We start from the raw sequence: 23,523 nt of genomic DNA on the forward strand, positions 1-23,523 counted from the left end.
ATTATACTGTGAAATAATCTTGACCACTAGTGAAAGTCATGTTCCTTCAAAAGAAGGATTAAGAAATCCTCGCCTTTTCCGGTAAAACAAGAGAAAGGAAGAAGAATTCTAAGTGTGAAAATAGCACCTGGGACAAGCTGTGCACAAATATTATCAGAGCGTTACTGTACCTTTGTTCAATGATTTGGAAAAAGTACCTCGAAAAAAGAGCTTTAAAAACTACAAAGGACTGAAGCAGAGCTTCATGAAGATAGGATTCTCTCATTTGTTTCTTTGACATTTATGGGACTACCAAAGGGTAAACAAAAGCAAAATTAGATCCCACAGGCTTTTGGTAGGAAAAAAAAAAAAGAGGAGGAAAATGATATTCTGTAGCAGAAATCAGCTGTACAAATGAGATCGTCATCTAACAGCCCTTTCCAATGCCTCTATCTTGCTTTCACCTTCTGTCATCTGGTCTTAAACAAAAGGATTTTTATCATTGCCAACCTCAGATGTATTTTGTTAATGCTACTATCAGATTTACACCTAGATCATCACCATTACATTATTTTTATTAATCTCATAACAAATATTTGAGTGTCTGAGGACTCCCTCTGTGCTTCACTTAGAGTTAGATCCTCCTTTTACATTGGAAGTAAACATTGCAGATCGCAAACACAAACATTATTCTTTTAAATAAAAGAAAAGAAGAATGCTTCACTGGATCTTCTTAATATTCTTGTGTGATTTACATGATCTCAACTTCTTTAGAGGAAATTTTTGAGTGATGCAGCACGTTAGTTGCATAAAAGAACTGTATAATACCACTTGCTGTATAAACATGGTGAACATATGTTCATATAAACCCCATTTATGATTAAAAGACTGTAAAATACAATTATGCCATTACATTTTTTCCCCCTCCAAAATGTTTTCAAGACATAACAATTTCAGCCTGAACTGAATAGCAAGTAGCTTTATTTTCCTGTGGTCACTTTATCTCATGGAGCCACCCAACTGCACTACAGCGAAGCCATACAACAGACGGAATCATTGAATGAGCAACATAATCATTCCCTTCTGGGCTTTGAATGTGGCAAGAAACTAGATGGGCTCTGCTGTTGTTTTGAATGTCCAGTTCTGCTCTCACACAGAAAGCTGCAGCTGAACTGAGCGCTGACAATAGGCAAGGAGCAGCCTTTCTAAGGTGGGGTCAGGAAGGGGGGAACATCCATCTTATTCTGTGGTTAAGGAAGAACAGGGCAAGAAATCTAGTTCCCTGATCAATTACTGAAATTAACTTTTGCACCTAACTCATCGCCTCATGGAAAAAAAAAGTCCTACTAATTCATCTACCTGTTTTGGACTGCTTTATTCATCACATTTTTTTAAAAAAGAAATAATTTTTAAAAATAACAATTGCGTTAAACAGAAAAGTGACGCAGCATTAAGAATTAAAGTTGTTTTATTCACTTTAAAAGGTGAATAAAATCCAACAACAAATCCAAAAACACTGCTGTCTATTTACAAGATGAAAAAAAAAAAAAAAAAAAAACTTAATCCCAATGAAATGGTAAAACAGCTTGAGATGGCAGAAACCTGTGGTATCTCAGCCTTGAAACCCAAAACGCATACTGGCTCTTCAAACCTTCTTGGAGGCAGCAGGTCAGCACTCCCTGTAGGCCCCTTTGCTGGAGGCAAATTCCCCATTTTGCTCAGGGCTGCTCGTGCCAGACAAGTCCCAGCAAATGGTGGTACTGGAGGGGCTGCGCGGTGCCTGCACCCTGCCACAAGCCCCCTCTGGACCCTCAGCACTGGGGACATGCCCTGTACTGCTGCAGTCCTGCTGAAACCCAGCAGGGTGTGTGGAGGGGAAAGATGCCTCACGTTTTGGTTTAACTTTGTCCGACTGGAAAGGTCGAGGGGAGAAGGCAAACTTTATTCTGCTGGTATTTACAACCCATGTTTATTTGTGGAGTCTGCACCGAAATGATATTGCTGTGCTGTTTTGGCTAGAGACTACACACGCTGACCCCTCCGTGCCCAGCTCAGCACCAGAATAATTCCATACAAAAGGTTTGCATTAAATGTAATGAAGCAAATGACAAAATCAATAAACCTGGAATGGTGTGGCTATCATAAAAATGATGTAAATTCAGAGTTCACAGTGGTTATGAAGCTATTTAGAATTATAATTAAAACCAGTACTTTTTTTTTTTTTCTTTCAGAATAAAAGCTCCTTTGACTATCCTAGATGAATGCTACAGGAAATTTTCAACAAATGTATTCAAAATTAAGGTATGGCACAAAGACAGCATAAATTATCTAAAGATAAACTGTAGGCATAGGTTCACCTAAAAAAGTACAAAATAAAGAAAATTTGATTTTCATACTTTTTTCAGCTGATGTCACATCCCATTTTAATCAAGTTTTATATCAAAAGGACAGTAAGAATACCACATAGCCCGTTTTTAAATCATGGTATTTTCTGGAACACATTTCTGTCAAAGAGACTTTTGTAAGACTATTAAACCAGAAAAGGGCCAAATCTGCTATTCATTATTCTCTATACAAAAGCATTGCTGCAGCATGGGTGCTGCATCAAATTTATCTATGCTTCATTAGGATAACGAATAATGAACCCAGAAAGCACTGAGCAGATCTCAGCAAAATATGTAAGCAGGTAAGTAATCCCTGGAAATATCAGCAATCACAGTAACTTTTTATAGTTGATCTCAAACACCAGATAAGGGACCTCACTCAAACCCAGCGGTGAGGTCTTCCCTCACCAAGCTGGGGACATGGAGCTTGTGGCCTCATTTAAAAATTCACGCAGATGTGACATTTAAGCAAAATAATTGCATACAGCTTCTATCTCTAGATTCCTGATATTTCTTTTTAATTTTTATTTTTTTAAAACTGTTTTCCCCTTAATCAAACAGAAAGCTCACTACAAATTTTAAAAATAACTGTCAAGCCTGGACTTCTCAGACACAACTGCTAAACCTTTCCAGCCTCCTGTGCGATCTGCTCCCATCGCTGGGCAGAGGCGCTGGTTTCCTGGCAGGTCTCTGGCTTGCTCTCAAGCCCCCACTGACGATCACCTTAGAGAGCTGCGTTACTAATTTGCAGAAGAAGCCCTCTTAGGCAGGCGAAGGCAATAAATTATGCAAAATGAAAAGCATAGGAAAGATCAGAACAGAATATGAAGGAGATGGAAGGGGCAGCTTAGGCTTGTGTGGTACACTTTGTCTTTCTTGTCAGCAGTGTTAGGCTTTTACCATGCGAACAAGGAAAGTGCAGCCTCTAAATGATGTTTCAAATGCATTTCCTGAAAATAAGAATATAAAATTGGTATTTATGCTTATCTTAAGCCTGCAGTAAATATTTTAAAATCTGTGGTTTGTCTGAAAACTTATACTGAAAATTATAGTAGACATATGAATAAAAAGTTGAGTGAATCAAAATTATGTATAGCGTTATCATGGAGGTATTCTGCTCTGATTCTCATCAAAATATTAAAGATTTAAAAAATATTAAATGTCACCATACTAAATGCTACCAACACAGATATTCTAGACTACTACATACTGTTGGATTATGTACTTCTATTTTATTGGCAGAGCACACTTAAGAGGTATTTCTACTTTTATTTATCTGGCGTTTTATTTAGGATAAAGCAACCTTTGCAGTGAAGAAATGTGTTTCTTGGCAGTGATGGTTTGGCTTTTAACGAGTTGTTGGTGACAGGTCCCTCGTGGCTGGCCGAGCCCACAACCACGGGCACCCACAAAACAAATACGCCCTGAAACGCAGTGGGACAGAAGAACAGAGCAGACAGCCACTCTACTTAATGCAGGTGTTTTCATTTAAAACACATCAGTGGTGTGTTTTCAAACCTGTGAAATCAATCTCAAGTGAGATACAAATGGTAGTTTAGCACATTCAACAGATTTAAGATCATTCTGTGCTGGCTAATCCACCTGGTGTTTTATTTATTAGCTAGGGACATGGGAAAGGGGATTACATAAACCAAGATGTGTTCTAAAAAATGTGAGCATGGCCTAATCGTACTAGCAAATACAGCAAACATTTAAATACTTCACTAAATAGTTCTGGAGTTTTCCAGTATTTATCACGTGTTGCAGAATTTGCAGCTTATTAGTCTGTGTACAGTTCTGCTATTTTGCCCTTATGCACTTGGGACCATCCCGGGTTGTTCAGGAACACAGAAAGCCAGCAGTGTTCTCTTTGGCAGCCCCTCTCGTAAAACAGGACGATGCTGCAGGTTGGGACCAATCCCTGCAGCTCGCCAGGTGAAGAGCTGACACAACACTGCTGCAGAGCATTCAAAAAAGTTTTCTATGAAGTTTGAAATTGGCTCACTAGCTAGCAAGATTACTGCTGAACTGGGACCTTTTAGCACCAGCAGACAGTGCAAAAATTCCTCTAAACTTTATTCCCAAATTTGAATAATGATGTCTCCTTACGATGCAAAAACAGATACATGCAGAAGTGTCAGGATTGTAATGACATTTGGAAAATGTAACATTGCTTGACTATCATGATAACCTGGTAGAGAACACGGCTATTCAGGAGGCACTATTCCAAGGCAGCTGTGATGTTCCTGCTGTAAAAGGGACAGGGCAAGCAGTAAGGCACCTTCAGCTGGGGACTGATGCAAAAATGCAATTCCTCCCTACATCTCCCTGCCTGCCAGAAGTCAGGCTGCACAGCCTTCAGATTTTCTTGCATTTTGCCTCCAAGTTTTACTAAAAAATAGGAGAAGACAGGTTATTTAGAAAGGTAGATTTTAAATGTTAATGATTCAGAACTGAATGAACTAGAAAAGCGGAAAGAAAGCAGCATCTGTGCCAAACTGTCCTCAGGCTGTATAGCTAGCAGCAGTTCCCCAAGCAAAATTATGATATGCAGCCATAGTCAGTCCCTGCAACAGCGGGGCATGACTCTTCAGAGGCCAATAAGGCAATGAAGTTCTGTGTGCTTGGCGTGCTGGCCCTCTGCATGAGACCAAGCAAAGACGTAAGGAAATAAACACCACTATTGCAAATTGTCCACTTACGAGTAAGACTTTGTGCTTGGTTTTGTAAATCTCACCTTAGATGCATTCTGCATTGTGTTGGGAACAGGCATGTGCATTTCAATCACTCATATCTTTTTAATGGGGTAATTGTGGAATACATGCATTTTGCGTTTATAAGAGGTAGAACAGATGGCAAAAGCTCAAACTAATATATTTATAAAATTAACTTACACCGCAGGTGATGTTTCTCCATGGAAAGAGGAAAGCTAGTAACATGTTAAAGTTACAATAATGCTGCATTACAATAGAATGTTCAGGAAAGCAAACGTGAAGGCCACAGAGGTATCTCTTCAATTCTTTACAGTCACTATCACAGTGAATACTAATACAGGAGATAGAAAGGAGTACACTGTGAAGTAGTACAGTGTGAATTTACAAACAGAAGGGAAAATCATTAACAATTTTTTAATTATTAACGTATTTTTTCTTCATCTTTTCACCTGCTAAAGACTGCAAGATGTTTGTCTCTAGCAAGTATTTCCAAATATCTGACTTGGTTTCATTACCTCTGAACTCTTTTGCCAGCTCTGAAAACACTTTAAAACACCAGCTGAGATCAAAGAAATTTGTATTATGGGACAGATTTCACGTTGATGCTATTAAAATTTGAATTTATTGATATTAAAAATATACTGTGCCTTTTATGCACATCATCATGTACTGACACCTATTTTTCAGGCTACTGAAAGATACATAAGCATATGCACAAGCCACCATGCAGTAACTGATTTTCCTCCAGCCATTCATTGCTTTTACTTAAGGTCAAGCATGGACTTCAGTAGATTTATTCCAGATTTTACACCAAACAAGTGGAAAATCTCACCAACTTTCGTCTTCCCTTTTTTTTTTTTTTTAATTTATATTTATTTATTTATTTATTTACTGCAAAAGCAACAGTAGAAATGAAGGCTGTATGTAAATGTCAAGAAATCTAAGCCAGAAATTTCAGAGGGCTCAGAATAATAGTTTCCTTCGAGAATCCAGCCTGTAGTTCCTATTACTAGTTTCTAGTACAACCTTTCATGGAGATATACTAAATATTTACATACAGTAAATAATTCACAATCATTTTCTTTCTGCTAGTGAAATGGCTGCACACGTATCAATCATCATTTTCTTGAGCTTATTCATCATTTTAATTAATTTGACAGGTATATTTTATTATTCCTATTCTATAGCTGAATGGTGAATATTAAAAATACACTCTGCAGTGATGAGTTGCAATGGATAAAAAAAATGACATAGGAACATTTTTGTTTTGTGTAGGTGAATGCAAGATACCTTTCAATGTAAAGGGCAAAATCAGCTTTTTCCAAAACCTGAATGTGCAATCTAGATGTTTAATTTCTGTAAAACTCATGTGGATCAATGCTAATAGTAGGTGCATGCAGAAAAAGCGAGGGTATCTTCCAAGAAAAGCCATTTAGCAAATAAGAAACTGAAACCAATAGTCACAAATATATTTAGTACTACTTATATAGCTCTAATTTTTTATGTTGGACAGATAATGTAACTACTCAGAAGATAAACGTGTACTGACTTACTGAAGTGGTAAATGTTACATATGTACTGACATATATCTGCATATTTTAAACACACTAAACGTTGAATTTCTTCCTCCAAGGGAATCTTTAGGGCTATAGAGCAGAACATTACCCACAATTTCCCAAATGGCCCCAGGATATATGGAAAGTGGCATATGGATGCAGTAATATGAGCTATTATCCTATGTATGGCTGCAAAATATTTGGACACGTGCAATGGGCCCACATTATCATAGCAGATAAACCTGTCAGCTTGTGTTTTTCTGCATCCTAATGCTACAGAATTCTATCTTTTAGTAAAAGCCTATAAAAGGAAAAAGACAGAAGATGGATATACACAGCACTGCGTTCTAGTGACTCAAGAACAAGAAATGACACAAACAAACCCCAAGGCATATGTATCAGTAACTGTAACTGAAGGTGGCTCTAGCTCTGTGTGGCATTCACCGTCAGCCTGACTCCCCCTTCACCCCACTGCACTGTTGCTCTCCCTGCAACCACACTGCGCACCTATGCGTGTTTTCCTTTCACTCAATCAGTCCGTTTCCGTGGTCCTGTACCGGTACAGATACGGGCCAGCTCCTACCACCTGGCCCTGCCATCAGCATTTGCTCCTTGGTGTGGGTCTTGGAGGCTGCGCAGGCAGAGGTGCTGACAGCATGTCAGGGCACTCTGCCTGTCCCAGATGTTCGCCTGCACTCGCACTGTTTACAGAAGTAGCTTTTCCTTCAGTCTGGAAGGTGCAAGATCAGAATGAGTGGCAAAGGAGCAAAGGCTTGGAGAAACACAGCCAGAGTGTTGCCATTTTAATTCAGACAGTTCTCTGCTTGCTGGTAAACCTATTGATTTTCCTTACTGCAATGCTGCAAAAAGAAAGGACCAAAATTCTGCCAGGAGACAGCAAAAGGACACAGGGCAGCAAGGTGCCCAGATCTTTTAAATCTGTCCTGTGCATTTCTTATGGAGGAGTGATCCCTACAAAACCACTAGCCCTGACATCATCATGGCTCCAAGATGATTGTTTCTGCAATGCTTTGCGATCCCCATGCAGCCCGACTGCTTACTGTCAGCTTCACAGCGCTGAAGAGAGCACAATGAGAGGAAAAGCTGGGAGCTCACCGCCAGTATGCACAGGCAGCATCTTCACAGAATGGCTTCTGCTAGTACAGGATCTTTGTTTGACTCAACTTCCGCATATTCCTGTTCTGGGAATTGGCCTACCCTCAGCAAAGTGGACTGGGCAGGCCGAATTCAACACAAATTGCAGGAATGCTTCAGCAGAGAAACACTCAGCTGGATGCCAAGATGTGAAACAAGCAGGGGAAACGTGCAGAAATCCAAGCAGCGACTCTATATATTTTTATGATGGAAGACCACTGCTGACAGTGCTGAGTTAGCCCAAAGCTCAACAAGACCCAAATCTATATTCTTTAATTCTTGAAATAAGCGTTTTTACTTGGGGCTAGATTCCTGCAAGAAACATTTCCTGTTCTGTAAGAAATTGAGTACAGGTGTGCACTGCAAACTGGCTCTCTCTTGCCCTTGCTTGTTCAACCCTTTATCCGACCAGTGAGCAGCATTTCGGCATCTATTCTACAATACTTGCAAAGTGTCAATTCATGCCAGATTTCTATATAAATGCATTATTCATAATGGACATTTCCTGAGACTTTCTAAAAGCCATATAATTGTTTCTACATTTTAATTAGAAATAAACTCACTAGATTTTTCTTTCTCCGAGCAGATTCTTGCTCTGCATTTCACAGTCAAATGGCAGAAAACTCTTCATATGAAAATAATTCACACAACTAAACGTCTCCCCCTTGGGAGTTTTAAATCCTCATTTCACCAGCCTCAGCTTTGTCTCTGTCTTGTGCAAAACATTGGCCTCCATGACATTTAAAAGCTCTTATTTAGCATAGCCCTAATGTGAGACCATTTTCCTGAGCTCCCTGCTTTGCTAAGAGAATAACAGATGAAAAGCTTTCACCGTTCAAAAAGAAAGGCATGGTGAAAAATATCCTAAAACACTGCTTTCTCTAACTCTTAATTTTTTCCTTTCCTATCATCTTAATGTTTAATTTTTCTAAATGGCCAAAACTGTATTTTCCAGTTCTGCAGTCCTGCTGCTAGACAGTGATCCCCAACATCTTGCTGTCCTTCCCCAGCAATGCAGCAGCACGCAGTCAGTCAGTTTACACCACTATACTCCTTTTGTGGGGCTCGCTGCTATGGCCATGCTGAGGTAGGGCTGTTCTTGCTAAGTTTGCCCACAGCGCCTGCTCTAATTCTTACTAAGCCCCTGCACTGTGTATTTCCTGTATCCAAAGGGAATTTGTGCCCTGCCTTAGTCTCCTGCATCAACTGTTGTACAATTTTTATGAAGGGAACCTTTCCAAGCTGATGTTAAAAACAGTGTTATTTTGGAGCCCTTAATATGATCTACCAGTTGTGTGTTCCTATTATAATACCTACAGAGGTATTTTTTTTTTGTTTCCATGAAACTTAGAATTTGAGGCCATGGTAAATGTTATGCCATGAAAACAGAGATAATTCAATGCCAGCCTTTTCCTACGTAAGTTCTAAAGATAAATTAGAAAAGGTTGAGGAGTATGGGGGAATATGTAGCTGCTTCTTGTCTAAGTCTCAAAGATCCCTTAAAAACGTGCTTTATAGGCTGAAAGAACTCTGAACCAGTACAATAAATCTGCAAATTGATAACCATAGAAACAGCCAAGCCTGCTGCTATCACATTAGTGCATATAAGACAGAGAGCCACCAGGAGATTAGCAGTGCAGGTGTTCGAACAGCTGAATGGCACTGAAAAGCAGAGACTCATTTTCTTCCTCTAGGTGCTCAAACACTCGTGCTCATTGGCATGGTCATTTCTGTGACTCTGAAGGGAGCGTGTTGGCTGCCAAAGCCAGGCTGAGAATGGGAACTGGCATGTTTAAGCTTTCTGCTTAAGGTTTTAAATATTAACTTTGTTCAACTTGCATCACACCCTCAGTTAACGCTGTAGAAATTTTAATGTTTCCAACAGCAAGACTTTGTCTCATTTTTTCTCAGCAACTTGTAGGCCACTGGTCTTTGACTGGAAGTAATGGTCATCATAATGAACCACTCGGGACATAAAATTCAAGCATTCATTAGCAAGAAGTAAACGCAGATCTTAGTGAAAAGTCTGCTTCTCCTGCTACGTGTCTAAACAATAATCAGGACTTGTGGCTGAAATAAGCAGATCTGTTAATTAGAGCACTGGGCTCTGTGCTCCTACAGAGCTTGAGGTTGAACTAGATGACCTCCAGAGGTGGCTTCCAGCCAGAATTATTTTGTCTCTGGGATAACATCAGTATTGCTGAAAGGTGGAAAGAGTGACTGCAAGGAAGCCCTTCTGATACTGTGCCTTTTACAGCAAAATAATAGATACTGCCTAACTTGACAGTCACGATTTTTATTAAAGCTTTAGATCCTGACATTTATAGAGTCTGTGTAAGTACTCCAGCCAGCCATCCCTTGATATCAGCTCACGCAAAGGTGAGACCCCGATTCCTTCTGTGCTGAGGCTGGCTGCATAAATCAAAGAACACCTGTGATTTTTCTGACAGCTCACCAGAGAGGTGTAAATCAACTCTGAATGCAAACTTTGCTATTTTAAATGAAGTTGGACAACTAACAGTGAATTATGGCTGGGAAAGTTAGATTTTCTGAAACAAAACACCATCTATTGTTCCTCTAGATTACACAGAGTAAGTAAAGTTCACTCTAACATGACAAAAGCATTGTGCTTTTGTCTAAAATCCACAAACTCTTCCCCTCGATAAGCTATATTCTCCGGAGTTTTCACTCTTTCTTCCTGTCTTAAGAACTAGACCTGTTCACACAGGTCCTCTAACACTCTTCCACTGAAGGGAAACATAAAAGCCCAGGTTTAGATGAATGTAACGTACTTCCTTAAGAGGTGCTTTCTCAGTATGGCATTCAGGAAAAAAGCCACCATGCCTGAAAATCTGAACTCACTGTTGAATAGAAGAAAGTAGCAAACCATTGAAGAATCACAAGCTTAGCGTGCCAAATGCCTGCAGATACAGCTGTTAATGCTACATGACATGTAGAAGTCTTCACATTCTCCTTTTGCCAAATAGTCCAAGGGAACCTTGCAGAGGGCTCAGAGAAAGCAGGGAGCATCTCACAGCATTGCTCCTGTGCCTATTTTTCCCAGCCTGGGGGAGGTAAGATGCAGCTTTTGTCTTGTAGCACCATTTCCCTTGCACTACTCAGTGATGTGACAACACTTGCAATGCAGCATTATTACAGAGAAAGTGTAAGAATTGTGCTTGGCCCTGGGATGCAGATGTGGTGGTGCTCTGACTCATGCTGACCACCCTTAACAGTTTCCATGCTGCCTGTAGAAAAAGTTTAGTTTGGGAACTTAGGAGGTTCAATGAGGAGGGGAGAGGACAAGTATGTTGCCAGGCTGTTCATAGATGTGTTTCTTTTTATATCCCCTTCAGCTGATTTTTATGCTAAGTAAAGTAAAAAAATCCACACTATTTATGCTACCCTTACTGCATTTTATGTTTGAGATTCCACCTGAGCTATTGGTGAGGTAACTCTGCTAATACCAATGGCTCTGAGCATGGCTGACAGTTTGCTCAGGAAATTCTGCTTTTTTTCTGCCAGCTTGCTGGCTGTTATCTCCTTTTGCAATCCACATTGTATTCACTGGTGAAACGCAACGGTGTGTTTGTGCATGGATGTGCATTTCTATTACACAAAATAAACAGCCCTGGAAATACAGAACCAACTGTCTTTCTATACACAATTTTATAACGAGATTTTATAAAATGGCAAAGGCCAATCTAAGACAGACAAGCTTCATTAACACAAACAGCAAAAGCAATTTTTCTTCCTTTAGTTGCTTGTAAAAAAACATTAATTTTCAAAAGACTGTCAAATTTTAGTTAAGCAAAATATCTCAATCTCACCTCCCAAAAGGCTATGCTTTAAGGTTTGGATCATGATTTCACTGGATTTTGAAGCAACACTACAGGGAGAGGTAAAGCCTTTAAGTGTACCTTTTTATTTGCTCAAAACTTCCCCAGGTGTGTTTCACAGTGTGCGTGTGGACTAAAGTAGCGCGTGGGGCCCTTGATGACAGCCTGCTGTTCACAGCAGGGTCCACTGCTCCCTTTTGTGTTGCAGAGTTGACCACATTGTACTTGAATAGTAACTACCAGAGGTAACCTAGGGGTAATTTTCTTCACCACAAAGGGATAATTTTCTTTACCACATATATTAATGAAGTGGTTACTTACAAGTTCTTCACATCTATGATTCCTCGAAAGGCCTTTCTAGGAATTCCTTTTATCTGGTTTTCACTGAGGTCTCTGGATAAGGGAAGAGAAAAAAAATGAATTATGTCAATGAAAAGAACACATTTCTCAAATGTACGTGATGTAATGGAACAAAACATTCTTAGAAAAGTAGATGTTTCTGAATTTGTTACACCACACGTACGTTAAATTTTTGTTGTCTCCATAGAGGTCTGTGGCATGAGCTGAAATGACTGTCCAACCAAAACCACCGGAGTCTGAGACAAATTGAGACCTTTCAGAAAACATAATTGAAATGTGGGCATGAAACAGGCACAATGCTGTGACACACTGTCACAGTACCTGCAGATAAATCTTATGCCTCAAAATTGCAACCCCATAGCGTAAATGCAAATGTTTCTCACCACACTACTGTTTATGAGCTGTAAAAACACTGGGTTACACATTCTCAGATTAATTGAAATTAATATTCCAGAAAACCATGGCAATTATTACCTAGATTGTTTTGTAAATTTATGGGAAAAAAAAAAAAAGATCTAGGTACAATGCATTAAAAATGAACAAACACTGCATTGTGTCAGTGGGAAGAGCAGAATTTTAAACTTTGATTAAAAAAAAGCAATTCAGAATGTCTTTGTGGTACTTTAAATGCTAGAAAACATTTCAGGTTCAACCATTACATCTACACGGTGAGTGCAGGTGGAGCAAGAAGCCCCGAAAGTTGTGAGGTTCTGTTACTTAAGCTGCATTCAGTTGTGTTTCCCTTTCTTTGATGCACTATAAATATTTCATCCGCAATTTTCCCATCGTGCAACCCCTGCCAGAGACAACAGGGGGAGGTGAACAGGCACTGGGAGTGGGAAGGAACCAGGCACAGAACCAGAGAGCTGGGATGTCATCACGCTAAGGAAAAGGAGTGCTCCCAGTGATTTCTCTGCTGGAGCACCATTGGCATGGAAGACAGGGAGAGATTTCACTCTGGTTCTGGGTACAAAGTGGGGGGAAGCACTAAGGGTAGAAAGATGAAAGGAAGGCAGCAGGTGAGGAGAGAAAAATGGAAGAAATAAGCAAAAGGAGGAAACGGAGGGCACAGGGATGGCTGGAAGAAAGGAGAGAGAAAGGTGATACCTCAGTACAGGGTGTTACAGAGCACTTTAATTGGTGTGATTGTGTCACTTTGTCATACAAACCCAAGACTTCGCCCCAATTTCAGAAAAAGCCTGGCTTTCTGATGGTTATTAAGACTGAAAGGCAGTCATCTGTACTGGCCACCAGATACTCTTTGCTGTAAGTACATTTTGTGTTGCAGCAAGCCTCCTTTCTAGCCTCCACCAAATTGGCTTGATCAAATGAAAGGCCAGAAATCAGAGCCTGTCACAAAAGCCCACATTGACACTGCAGGTCAAGACGTGTCACGCAGGGCTTTCTTCTGTTTTCCATCAGGCAGATAGAAAAAAAGGGGACTATGTCCTTGTCATGAGACTAATTCAATTTATACCAGTCATGCAGTCTACGCCAAATTCTCAAAGTAGCCACAATTGTTCATTCAGACTATCACAAACAAAAATGTGCTGCTGGATACAAGTCTCTTTTTCAAGCCAGATTAAAATTCTTTGTGACCTTCACAATTTGTTTAACACTGATCCACACCCTGACCCTTCCTTCACCTCCCCTTTCTTTTGCTAGCAACAAAATATTAGTTCTTTAAAGAGAGACCTTCAACCCAGACAAATGATCAGGCAACCCGAAGGCAGAGGAGTAGAAAGAAAAGTGCTTTTCAGACACGTAAGAAGGAAATCTTATGCTGAAGATGGATTTTGGGACAAGAAGTCACTTACGTGTGACAGTGAGGCACAGCAGAACTTGAGCCAATGGTGAAAGTGTGACAAAATTGCTCAGGAAGTCAAAAAAAAAAAAAATAGCAAGAACTGATGGCAAAAAAGCTACACTACCTCAAGGAGAAAGGGATTGAAAAAGTAGAAGTGCAAGACGAAACAAAATAAATCAAACCCACCAACACCTCAAGTTACATTTGTCCAGTATTTATTGTGCATTATTTCAAATCAGGTTTAAAAATAAATTAAAAAAAATAAAAATAAAGTATTTTTTCTAATATTATTATGGTCTGAAAGGGCCAATTTATATCACTGCTTTCTCCTTATGCTCCAATCTCCCCTGCAGTAAGGCAAAAACAGGAGATTGTAGGAAATTGATTGATTTTCTCTGACAATCTTCTCATAAATTGCATTAATTTTATTTTCCATTTAGGCACTCTCTAGCTAACAATACCGCCTCTCTAAATCTCCAGTATCGTGTACCGATTTCATAAATATCTCTAGCGGTCTGAACAACTGACAACCTGCATGGTATTAGCGCTGCAGCACGGAAGAAAATTCACAACTGCATGCTTCATTTTCCATAACTGCCTTCTCACCATTACGATCACGCCTTTTTGGGATGGTTAGGAAAAGCGTTCCTTGCTTCCTAACCATGTGTCGAACTCCTGTTGAGCATTTTTCATAAGCAAACAAACTCCACCAGGCTCAGCCCATGCACTTCACAAAATTTGCTAGGAGTAGAGGGCTGTAATGAGCAACTTGTCCACACAGTTTATCAGAGAGCTCCAGCTTTTCATTCCCTGCTTCTCATTACAGACATAACGGGAAGCTGTCCCTGACAGTATGTAAAATAAGCATTAGTTATTAATAGTAACTACAGAAAAACAGATAAACTAATGTGAGGCCACAAACCCCAAAGCAAAACAAAACAAAACACTACACAGACAGACAGACAATAAAGAATTGTGATACTCTAGAAAAAATAAACAATGAATCTGAAGAGAAATAAATGATAGCTGATGTACTTCCTATTTCTTAGGCAAAGGTTTTAAGCCGCATGTATTCATAACAGAAGATGAATTCCATGCCCTGATCCACGATGGATCCTTGAGGAGAAAATGTGTTGAAAAAGCTTTAGAGAAACATTCAATTTCCCAAATCCTTGTTTTAATAGACAATAATAGAGAGAACACTGAACAAAAGCAGATGACCTAAGCACTATGCTGTGTTAGCATATTGTTGTTCATAAAGGTCCTACTTATACAGGAAGCAGGAAGCCCAACACCTTGTGATGAATTTGTAGGAAACCAAGGGGAAAAAAATAGAGCTATTTAGTGATGTATGGTTACTGTCCTCAGCTAAAGACTTGTCTGAGGGTTCTCCAAACAGTTCTCCAAAAGTGTTGATGGTCAGCTGGTTTGGGAAAGAAAACTTGCCCTTGATTCATAAAAATCCCTCCTTGGACATTGTTACTTCCCTTCAGCCACAACAGACACACCTGCGTTTGCTTCCTGGTAAGTACAGACGATGTTGAGCCAAACAAATGTGTTCAAATTTAATTATTCTTCTGGGGATTTTAATAACCTGAGGCAAGTTTCACCCAGTTCAACCTGCCACACAACTGTCAAGAGGTGTGGACGGCTGAGAGGTTCTGAAAGCAGCCACTCCTCACTATGGCCCGGGCTCTTTGGGGAAGCAGCCCCTGCTCCCTCCCACAGCTGTCCTGTCTGACAGACACTGCTGGCCAAGGCTGTGGTAACAGATCACAGAGGAAGCCACTGTGAGAACCCAGCAGGGGATGATGCTGGCCTGGTGCAGCCAGCAGCTTGCACAGTCAGGAGGGTGCAGCGACGGCCCCCAAGGAACAGGGCTCGCAGCGCACAGGTGGGCAAATGGGGCCATGGAGACTTTCAAGATCTGACTGCAAGTGTCCATAGCCCAGCAGCTGTAGCTCTCCTGCCCTCACTGCACAGCACATCACACATTAATCTAACCCAGACTCAGGCAGGAGTTGGCGCAAGTCAATGGATATTTTGGTTTTTATTTTAATTCAACTAAAATGCTTTGGACAGAGATTATCTCCCCCTGCAAGTATAATGTTGTTTCACTGATCTTCAGATGTGACTTGCAAGAGCCTTATTGGTAAAACGACTGGAAAGGAAAAACACCCAAACTGCTGATTTCTAAGTGGCTCTGTAGTCTTTGCTACAGATGTTTTTTTAGCTTCCTGCTTTACACACAGAATCACACACAGAATTTCTAGGTTGGAAGAGACCTCAAGATCATCGAGTCCAACCTCTGACCTAACACTAACAGTCCCCACTAAACCATATCCCTAAGCTCTATGTCTAAACGTCTTTTAAAGACTTCCAGGGATGGTGACTCCACCACTTCCCTGGGCAGCCTGTTCCAATGTCTAACTTACTGCTAGCTGTTGCATCCTATGTGAAACATCAACTGTTTAACACAACCATACAATACATTACACTCCCCTCCCCTTAGCTTTTTAATTTGCCGGTGACAGAACTTAAATCAGTTAATTGGAACACGGAGTCTTCACTGTGACTACTGATCTAAAACATTAAAATAGCTACTTCAATACAGCTTCCAAAGCTACAATGGTACTGAAAATTAGATGTAGCATATGGAAATCAAAATTGATGGCATTTTGCTTAGGTTATCTACCTTTTAAAGGAGGAAAAAATGTATATATGTGTTTGTGTATTTACCAGTTATTTTCCACATCTTTTTTGGTATACAGATTCTGAAGTTCAAAACCCTTTTTTAAATGAAGGACAGCCTGAAAAGCAGCTTGTCTGGGAAATACTTCTTGTGCTTGAATGCCACTCCTATTATTTCTCCTGCTCAAAAAGGCTGAAGGAGAAATCATTGTCCACTGTTATCCATTCAAGAATGGGACTTCCCTTGAATGTCACAGGAGTTGAATAAGACATAAAAAAAACCTGTGAGCAAATGGCTCACAGCCTACCATGTATCTTTCCCAGCATATCACTGTATGTTGATTGCAGAATAAAACAGGAAACTCACAGAATTAACCATTACATGTGGAACCAAAGTTCACAAAGTTTTAGGGAACACAAAGTTCCCTAAAGAGAAGGGACAATCTAGTCTAACACGATTCCTTCAAGTACCTTCTAGCTTATCCACAATTCTACTGTGCCTTTGGAATAACCACAGAGAACTCTCACACAACTCTTACAGTGGCTGATGGAAAAACATATGACAAGCAATGATTGATTCAACTGTATACAGCCGGAGTGCAAAGTAACCCGTTGCTTCCCGCAATCACTTCCTGACATGTTACTACTGGGAAGTTTATGTTCAGTTTTATTTTGCTAAGCAAACAATGGAAATGTCTGGAAAGGTCTGGGTGCTGGTTTTAAGAAAATGTGATGGCTACCACCAGTGCTAAGAAATAGATACTTTGCACACTAGGTTCACTCCAGTTACAGCACACATGGCTGAGAAGAATGAGAATCAGTTAATTCATACTGGTAGCTTGCTCACACCCTTCCACCAAACAGCATTTCTGGGCTAAAAGTGTTTCAGTCTTATGCATTTACCAAAGTAAAATAAAATAAATACTCTTGAGATTTTTTGCAGTATTAAAGGCTATGGACTATTCTTCAGCCTACCTTCAACCAGGCTAAAGGCAGGCAGAATTACTCTGCAAAAGGGCACGTTCTTAATACAAACTGGTGACTGCAATTTGTCTTGTTAAAAAAAAATAAAATCATACAGCATGTTATACACCAACTCTATCCTACATTTTTCTGAATTAAATAACCCAATTACAGAGTTAAAGAGCCACAGACAGGGAAAATTAGAGATCATAATCTAAAGAGAATAGGTATCTCTTCAATAACCTGTAATAAGAGATAAGCAAGTCAGCTTTTTCATATAGCAAGAGTCAGATGGAAGGTAACTTCCAGAAGGTGAAAAGAGAGGGCAAAGTGCATACTAAGGCAAGAGTCTGCAAGACAAAACGGGGTAACACATGAAATCAAAGGCGAAATCCATAGGGGAAACAACGTTGCTGTAACAATGCCAGCACAGAACATGAATATGGGCAGAGATTTTTTCTTTTGGCTAAAGGTGCACCATTCCCAGGGAAGATTTGTCTTCTCCCAAATTTCCTATTACAATCCACAACAACCTGCAATGCCTCAATCCTTGCTCAGCCTCTAGCTCAGCATGACCAACACCATAAAACCAGCAGCAGAATGGCTGTAGTACAGATGCCCTTTTAATTGCTAGTTTCTTCTTGCCCATTGATAAAATGTCCCTTCAAAGATGTGAGCAATCTTACAGCTAATCTGGTGACATCCTCCTACCCAGCTCCAGTCACTCATTCTCAGGAAACAGTGGAAAAGGATGCAGATTTGTGTTCTTTGTAATAAGCATGCACTTGCAAGACTGTCGTGCTTTTAAAGTGTGTGTTAAGAAGACAGAGACACAAGAGTGATCACCAGGTACACAAGCAATGGGCGTGAACTCCTTGTGTGGCAAATGTGCCTAGAGGTATAAGTACCAGTACGCATGAGCTCAAGGGTGCAGACTTGGAAATAAGATCTGCACATCTGTTCAACCACAACTTTTAATAAGCCTCTGTATCGCGTTAAATCGGTATTTCACTTACAGTGAAAAAGAGAAAAATATTTTTTTTTCTGCTCAGCCAAAGTTGTGTGGCAGCTTTTTAATGGTTAAGATACTATCTAATACTTTCAACAGCTAACTGCTATTCCTGTCTTGGAGCTATTGTCCTAGTATTTGCAAAGCTGTTCAATATTAGGGTTTTTCCTGTTCTATAGCTGGATTAACAAATAACTGACTCCGTTGCTGAGGACAATTGAATTACTTTGAGCCTTGTAAATATGCAAGACATATTCAAGATATTTATCATCTTCCAGGTGGGAAAAGCATAGACAAAATGCCTCTCTCCAACAGCAATAGGGACAAGCTGTGGCAAGCCTGACGCTTACAACAGCACCTCCATCCTCAGGAGGGGCCTCACGCACTCCGTGAAGCCACAACTTCTCTCATTCAGGATGTTCACTGCAAAAGATGGTATTTACCTATCATAAAGTAGCAGTTATAGCTCTCTGTCTAAAAGGAAAAATGGGTAAGCTTTGTTGCCGATGGGCTACAAGGCAAGAGCTTAAGAACAGCAGTATTGTACAGAATTACTTGCTGGAAACGTGGCATCGCTGCTGATTTTCTAAAGGGAAGAAATATCTTGCTGCTACTATTGCAGTAAAAGTGTAGATGTTGACAGCATCCAAGTTCTGCAAAACAAGAGCAGGTCCTACAGATATTTTGCACCCTGAGCTATTCAAGGTGATTGTGCTTTTGCTACATAATACAGCTAAATATCAATTCATGCTCTGGGAAACTGTTGAGGAACTCTTCCTGGCTTCGTTTTGTTTGTTTTAAGGGAGGGAATTTAGCTCACAGACTCCAATTAAACCAGTACTCAGCACTTTCACACAGTCATGCACTACTGCTAAGCTTGCAGAAGACAAACACCATGATTTCTTTGTTGATCAGGTTTTACTGAGAGGTGATAGATGGTAACTCTACCCTTTGGTACTGCAATGTGCACTCAGAGCTTCACAAAGTCTCATTAACCCAAGTCATATAGATGTGCACAGACATTCACACTGGAACACTGAATATGTGTTGAGCCTGAGCTTGAAGACAGGGAAAGTGTGTTAGATAAGCAATCAAGGAAGAAAAAGACCTCAGTGGTAGATAATTATTTTAGCAAAATCTTTCTCCTTCTCCAAGACCAAATTAAAAGCCATTTGTTAATAAAAACTCTTCAATAGCTCCAACCTGCATGGACTTGGACAGGTTCATGACTTCTGTCTTAATGAGATTACAGGAGTCTCTCAGTAAAGTGTTGTTGTTGTTTTTTTTTTTTTTTTCTAAATGCTTATGAGAACAGAGAACACACATTTGTGTACTCTTTGCAAGAGGTTTTAAAAAAGCCCAGTCACTTCAGATGAACAAAAGCCCTCAGTTTCACTAAATTAGACACAGTACTACATTTGGCAGTCAACGCACCCAAAACAAACCCAGAAAATTAAATCTACCAGATTATTCCTTATAAAGTTAACAAATATTTTTATAATTCTAAATGATCTGTGTCTCAGTGATCTCTTAAGGGCAAATATTTTCTCTTGCCTCTTGCCATTTCTAAAATGCTGACTAAATACTGATCAGACAGTATTTAGGAGACCTTTATTCTGAAACCACTCATCTTGAGACAAATCAGATTTTTGTTTTAGAAAGCAGCACCTATTTTATCCTTTGGAATGTAACCAGAAAAATCAAATTGTACCTCTGTGTCTTTACATTCAACTTTCAGTATGCTCAGGAGCAGGAACTGGCAAATGATGGCCAGTGGACTCAGAGGAAGCACTTAAGGAAGAGAAGCACTCCTCTAGAAATATGATAAAGCTTCTGACAAATAAATGACAATAACACTTCTTTTTAAGTGGCATTTAATCTAGGTCTTTAGTGCTTCACCAAGGATTATCAAGAAAATTAATTCTTCCTTTAATAGATGAGACAGTAAGACCCAGAGACAGTGACTGGAGCAAGGTACTCTATCAGGGTATGGGAGGAGACAGGAAAAAATACCTGCAAGTCACTGGGTGATACACTGGGTATTCCATTCTATGCAATTTGTACCCTGAGGCTTACCACAGGTGGCAACGTTGGCTGACAATGAATTTAAAAGGGATTCTGTTTGAAAGATAATTTTATTTTTAATGTGGAATTATCCAGTACCACTACACATTTGCAACTGGATCACAGACACTACAGTGACCCACTGTGATGATGTTCCTACACAGTACCAAATTCTACTGAGGCACTTCTATTACCCCACCCTCCACCCCAGTGAGATCAGAACACAGAGACACTAAAATGATTTAGCAGGAACATCATGCACCTTGAAGAGTTAGCAGCAAGCACTGACATCAGCAGAAGGCAATGATTCTAAGTGATCCTCCATTATTTTTTTTTAAATATTCACTTGCTGTTAAAAGAGTATGAATGCAAACACCTCTTTTGCTGCTTTTTAATGTTATTAATTTTGAAAGTAGAAATCCAGAAATACGAAGGCTTCTCTCTTTCAAACTAGTTCAAAACATAGCTTTTGCACCGTTGACCTGTTGTGTTTTACGCTTTCATTTGTTATGCTGTGCTGGAAAGACATCCTGTATATTTGTAAATAGTAAATAAAAATCAGAAGGTAATATGACCCTCTTCTGATCTCCACAGATTAGATCCTTAGCTTTGGTTAAGCACAGTGTGATTGCTTAGCAAAAAGATATCTGCAGTTTATTGGTCACATCTTCTTAAAAATATGGCGAGTCTTTACTTTTAGGGGATAAGTATATGAAATCATAAATATAAAACATGAGCTAATAAACTGTGCCATCACTGAATAACCGATCAACATCTGGAGGGAGACTTGCTCTTCAATGGTCTTTCTTGACCTAGTCCTACTTTCGTTAAATGATTAGCATTTTTATAGCAAAGAACTTTTTGCACTTTACTGATATCTTAAGAAAAATACCTCCCCGACCAGTTATAATCCAGTTCACTGAAACAACACACAGAATAAAAATCACAGTCATAATAGTATTTGTTTAATCCAGGCTGTGATCCCATGTTTCAGCTATAAAAATAGACTATTTTAATAGGAGTAAAGAGGAATAACGTGTAAAAGTCTAGGTTTTATTTTTAATGAACTTCTCCAGAAAGAGGCCAATAATTTGTTTGCACAATCACCATAAGCATTTCTGTGACTATAGAGGTAATAGAAATTATACAGAATCCATGGATAGTAAAACCAACTAAAGTGACATTTCATTCACATTGGTGAGATAGAAATGAATTGCAAACTATCTGAATACACTTCAGTGAGGAAAGCAACATTTTGGTTATAGCTAAGCCCTTGTTATCATGAGGTTATTATTCTGGGGTAGAAAGTATAACAATGTAAAAGGAACACACTACTGCTTTAGCTGTAACTGAGCTTTTAAAAATAAATTATAATATTGTATCAGTAACATCTATTGTGGAGACACTCAGCGGTCTGTACTCCATTAACAACTACAGAAGCTCTAGACAATGGACAAAACAGTTTTATGCATCCTGTCCCTTCTTTCACAATATTTTAGCTTCTATTTTGACTTTATGACTTCACATTTATATATCTTTCCTACCATGAATAGTTTAATCCCTGAAAACCTCTGTGAAACACTGCAGATGTAAGAAGATACTCTTCAGACTGGTCTGTATCCTTAATTCATTTTTCTATGTGGGTATGATATTTAGATTTATTAGACCAATATGTAATACCATAAAGTAGTTAACTCTATTGGGGATATTCATGTAAGACGCAACTGTTTAAGTAATACTATCATCCCCTTTTACAGTAAGCTCCATGAACCCACAAGCTATTCAATTATTTCACAGCAAGTCAGCCCTGACCATTACAGCTGAATGATACCTCCAAACCTCATTCCACAACTTGATCCACACATACAAGAAAAGATTCACTGAAGCATAACCAAATCATTTATTTTCTTAAACGACTATCTAGGAAGCTAAACTCCATGAACAGAAATTGTATCATTCAATACTGCTAGGTTTAAAAAAAATAATAATCTAAATAAAAGGTGTTTTAAATACAAAAAATAAAATCAAAGTTTACTAGTAGAATGAACATGCTAATTAGCATAACAGAGAAATTAATACAAACTACTTTTCTGCTAACATGTACATGTAAAAGAATAAATTCCTCCAAAAGAAAACTCAACTTCTAATCACGTCACTCATCCTATTGAATGTTTTGTCACTTAAAAGTTTTGGTAGAACACCTACCAAGGAGTTAAAGGTTTTTTTAAAGATGAAGTTAAAACCAAGACAATTCATAAGAATTAAGTCTCCCTAGAACTTCATCACCACTTATTCAGGCCAGGCTTGCTTATAAGTTACAAGTAAGTTCTTCAAGTCTGCTTTCTGAAAACTCCAGATTCTACCTGGGAAACAGATTCACTTCATACCCCCAAAGACATAAAAATACTCATAAGGAGATGTGTACACATGTGAACCCTTTAAAATAAGTCAGAAAGATCCTTGTGGCATATTGTGAGCTTTATTCCTGAAGAAGACAAGGAAACAAGGGCACTACTCTGATTGATCAGCAAATGCCTTGCTTCAGTGATCTGCAAAAGGATTTATTTGCATAAAGCCACTTCCAAAAATGAACTTGGCTTTCCTCTGAGTCACTGTCAAGCATGTTACTGAATTTCAGATTGACAATGTCAGCTCAGAAAATTAAATTAAATGGGGGGGGAAAAAAAAAAAAAAAAAAAAGCTGATAGACTGGGGAGAGGGCCTCCTGCATAACAGACTCCAAAGAGAAGCAACAAAAAGTCTACACATCACTGTTCTACCTTTGAAGTACTCTCAAATCAAAGAACATCAAATTCAAGAGTGATTTGACTTCAACCCTGCTGGGAAGTATGACAACTTCCTCTAAAGTCCACTACAGCCATGTGAGTCTGCAGAAGAAACGCTACCTGACAATAACACTTGGCTTTTAATTAACCCAAACTAAAGTTCCTTCAATTTGCGACACAGCTGTTGTGCTATAAACTACTTCAAAAAGCTTTTGG

At 39.3% G+C, this 23,523-nt stretch overlaps 1 protein-coding gene across 1 annotated transcript in view; it reads right to left on the reverse strand.

Moving 5' to 3' along the window:
- Nucleotides 1-23,523, reverse strand: part of SLIT3 (slit guidance ligand 3) — a gene marked incomplete at both ends in the record, with an annotated part of 518,009 nt that overhangs the window by 237,472 nt on the left and 257,014 nt on the right. Inside the window, one exon of the mRNA XM_084295482.1 lies at nt 11,949-12,020. Within this exon, the coding sequence (XP_084151608.1) occupies nt 11,949-12,020 (72 nt within the window). The remainder of the gene's footprint in view (nt 1-11,948; nt 12,021-23,523) is intronic.

The sequence above is a fragment of the Netta rufina genome (assembly GCF_964035555.1).
Source record: "Netta rufina genome assembly, chromosome: 14".
In the NCBI taxonomy this organism is placed as follows: domain Eukaryota; kingdom Metazoa; phylum Chordata; class Aves; order Anseriformes; family Anatidae; genus Netta; species Netta rufina.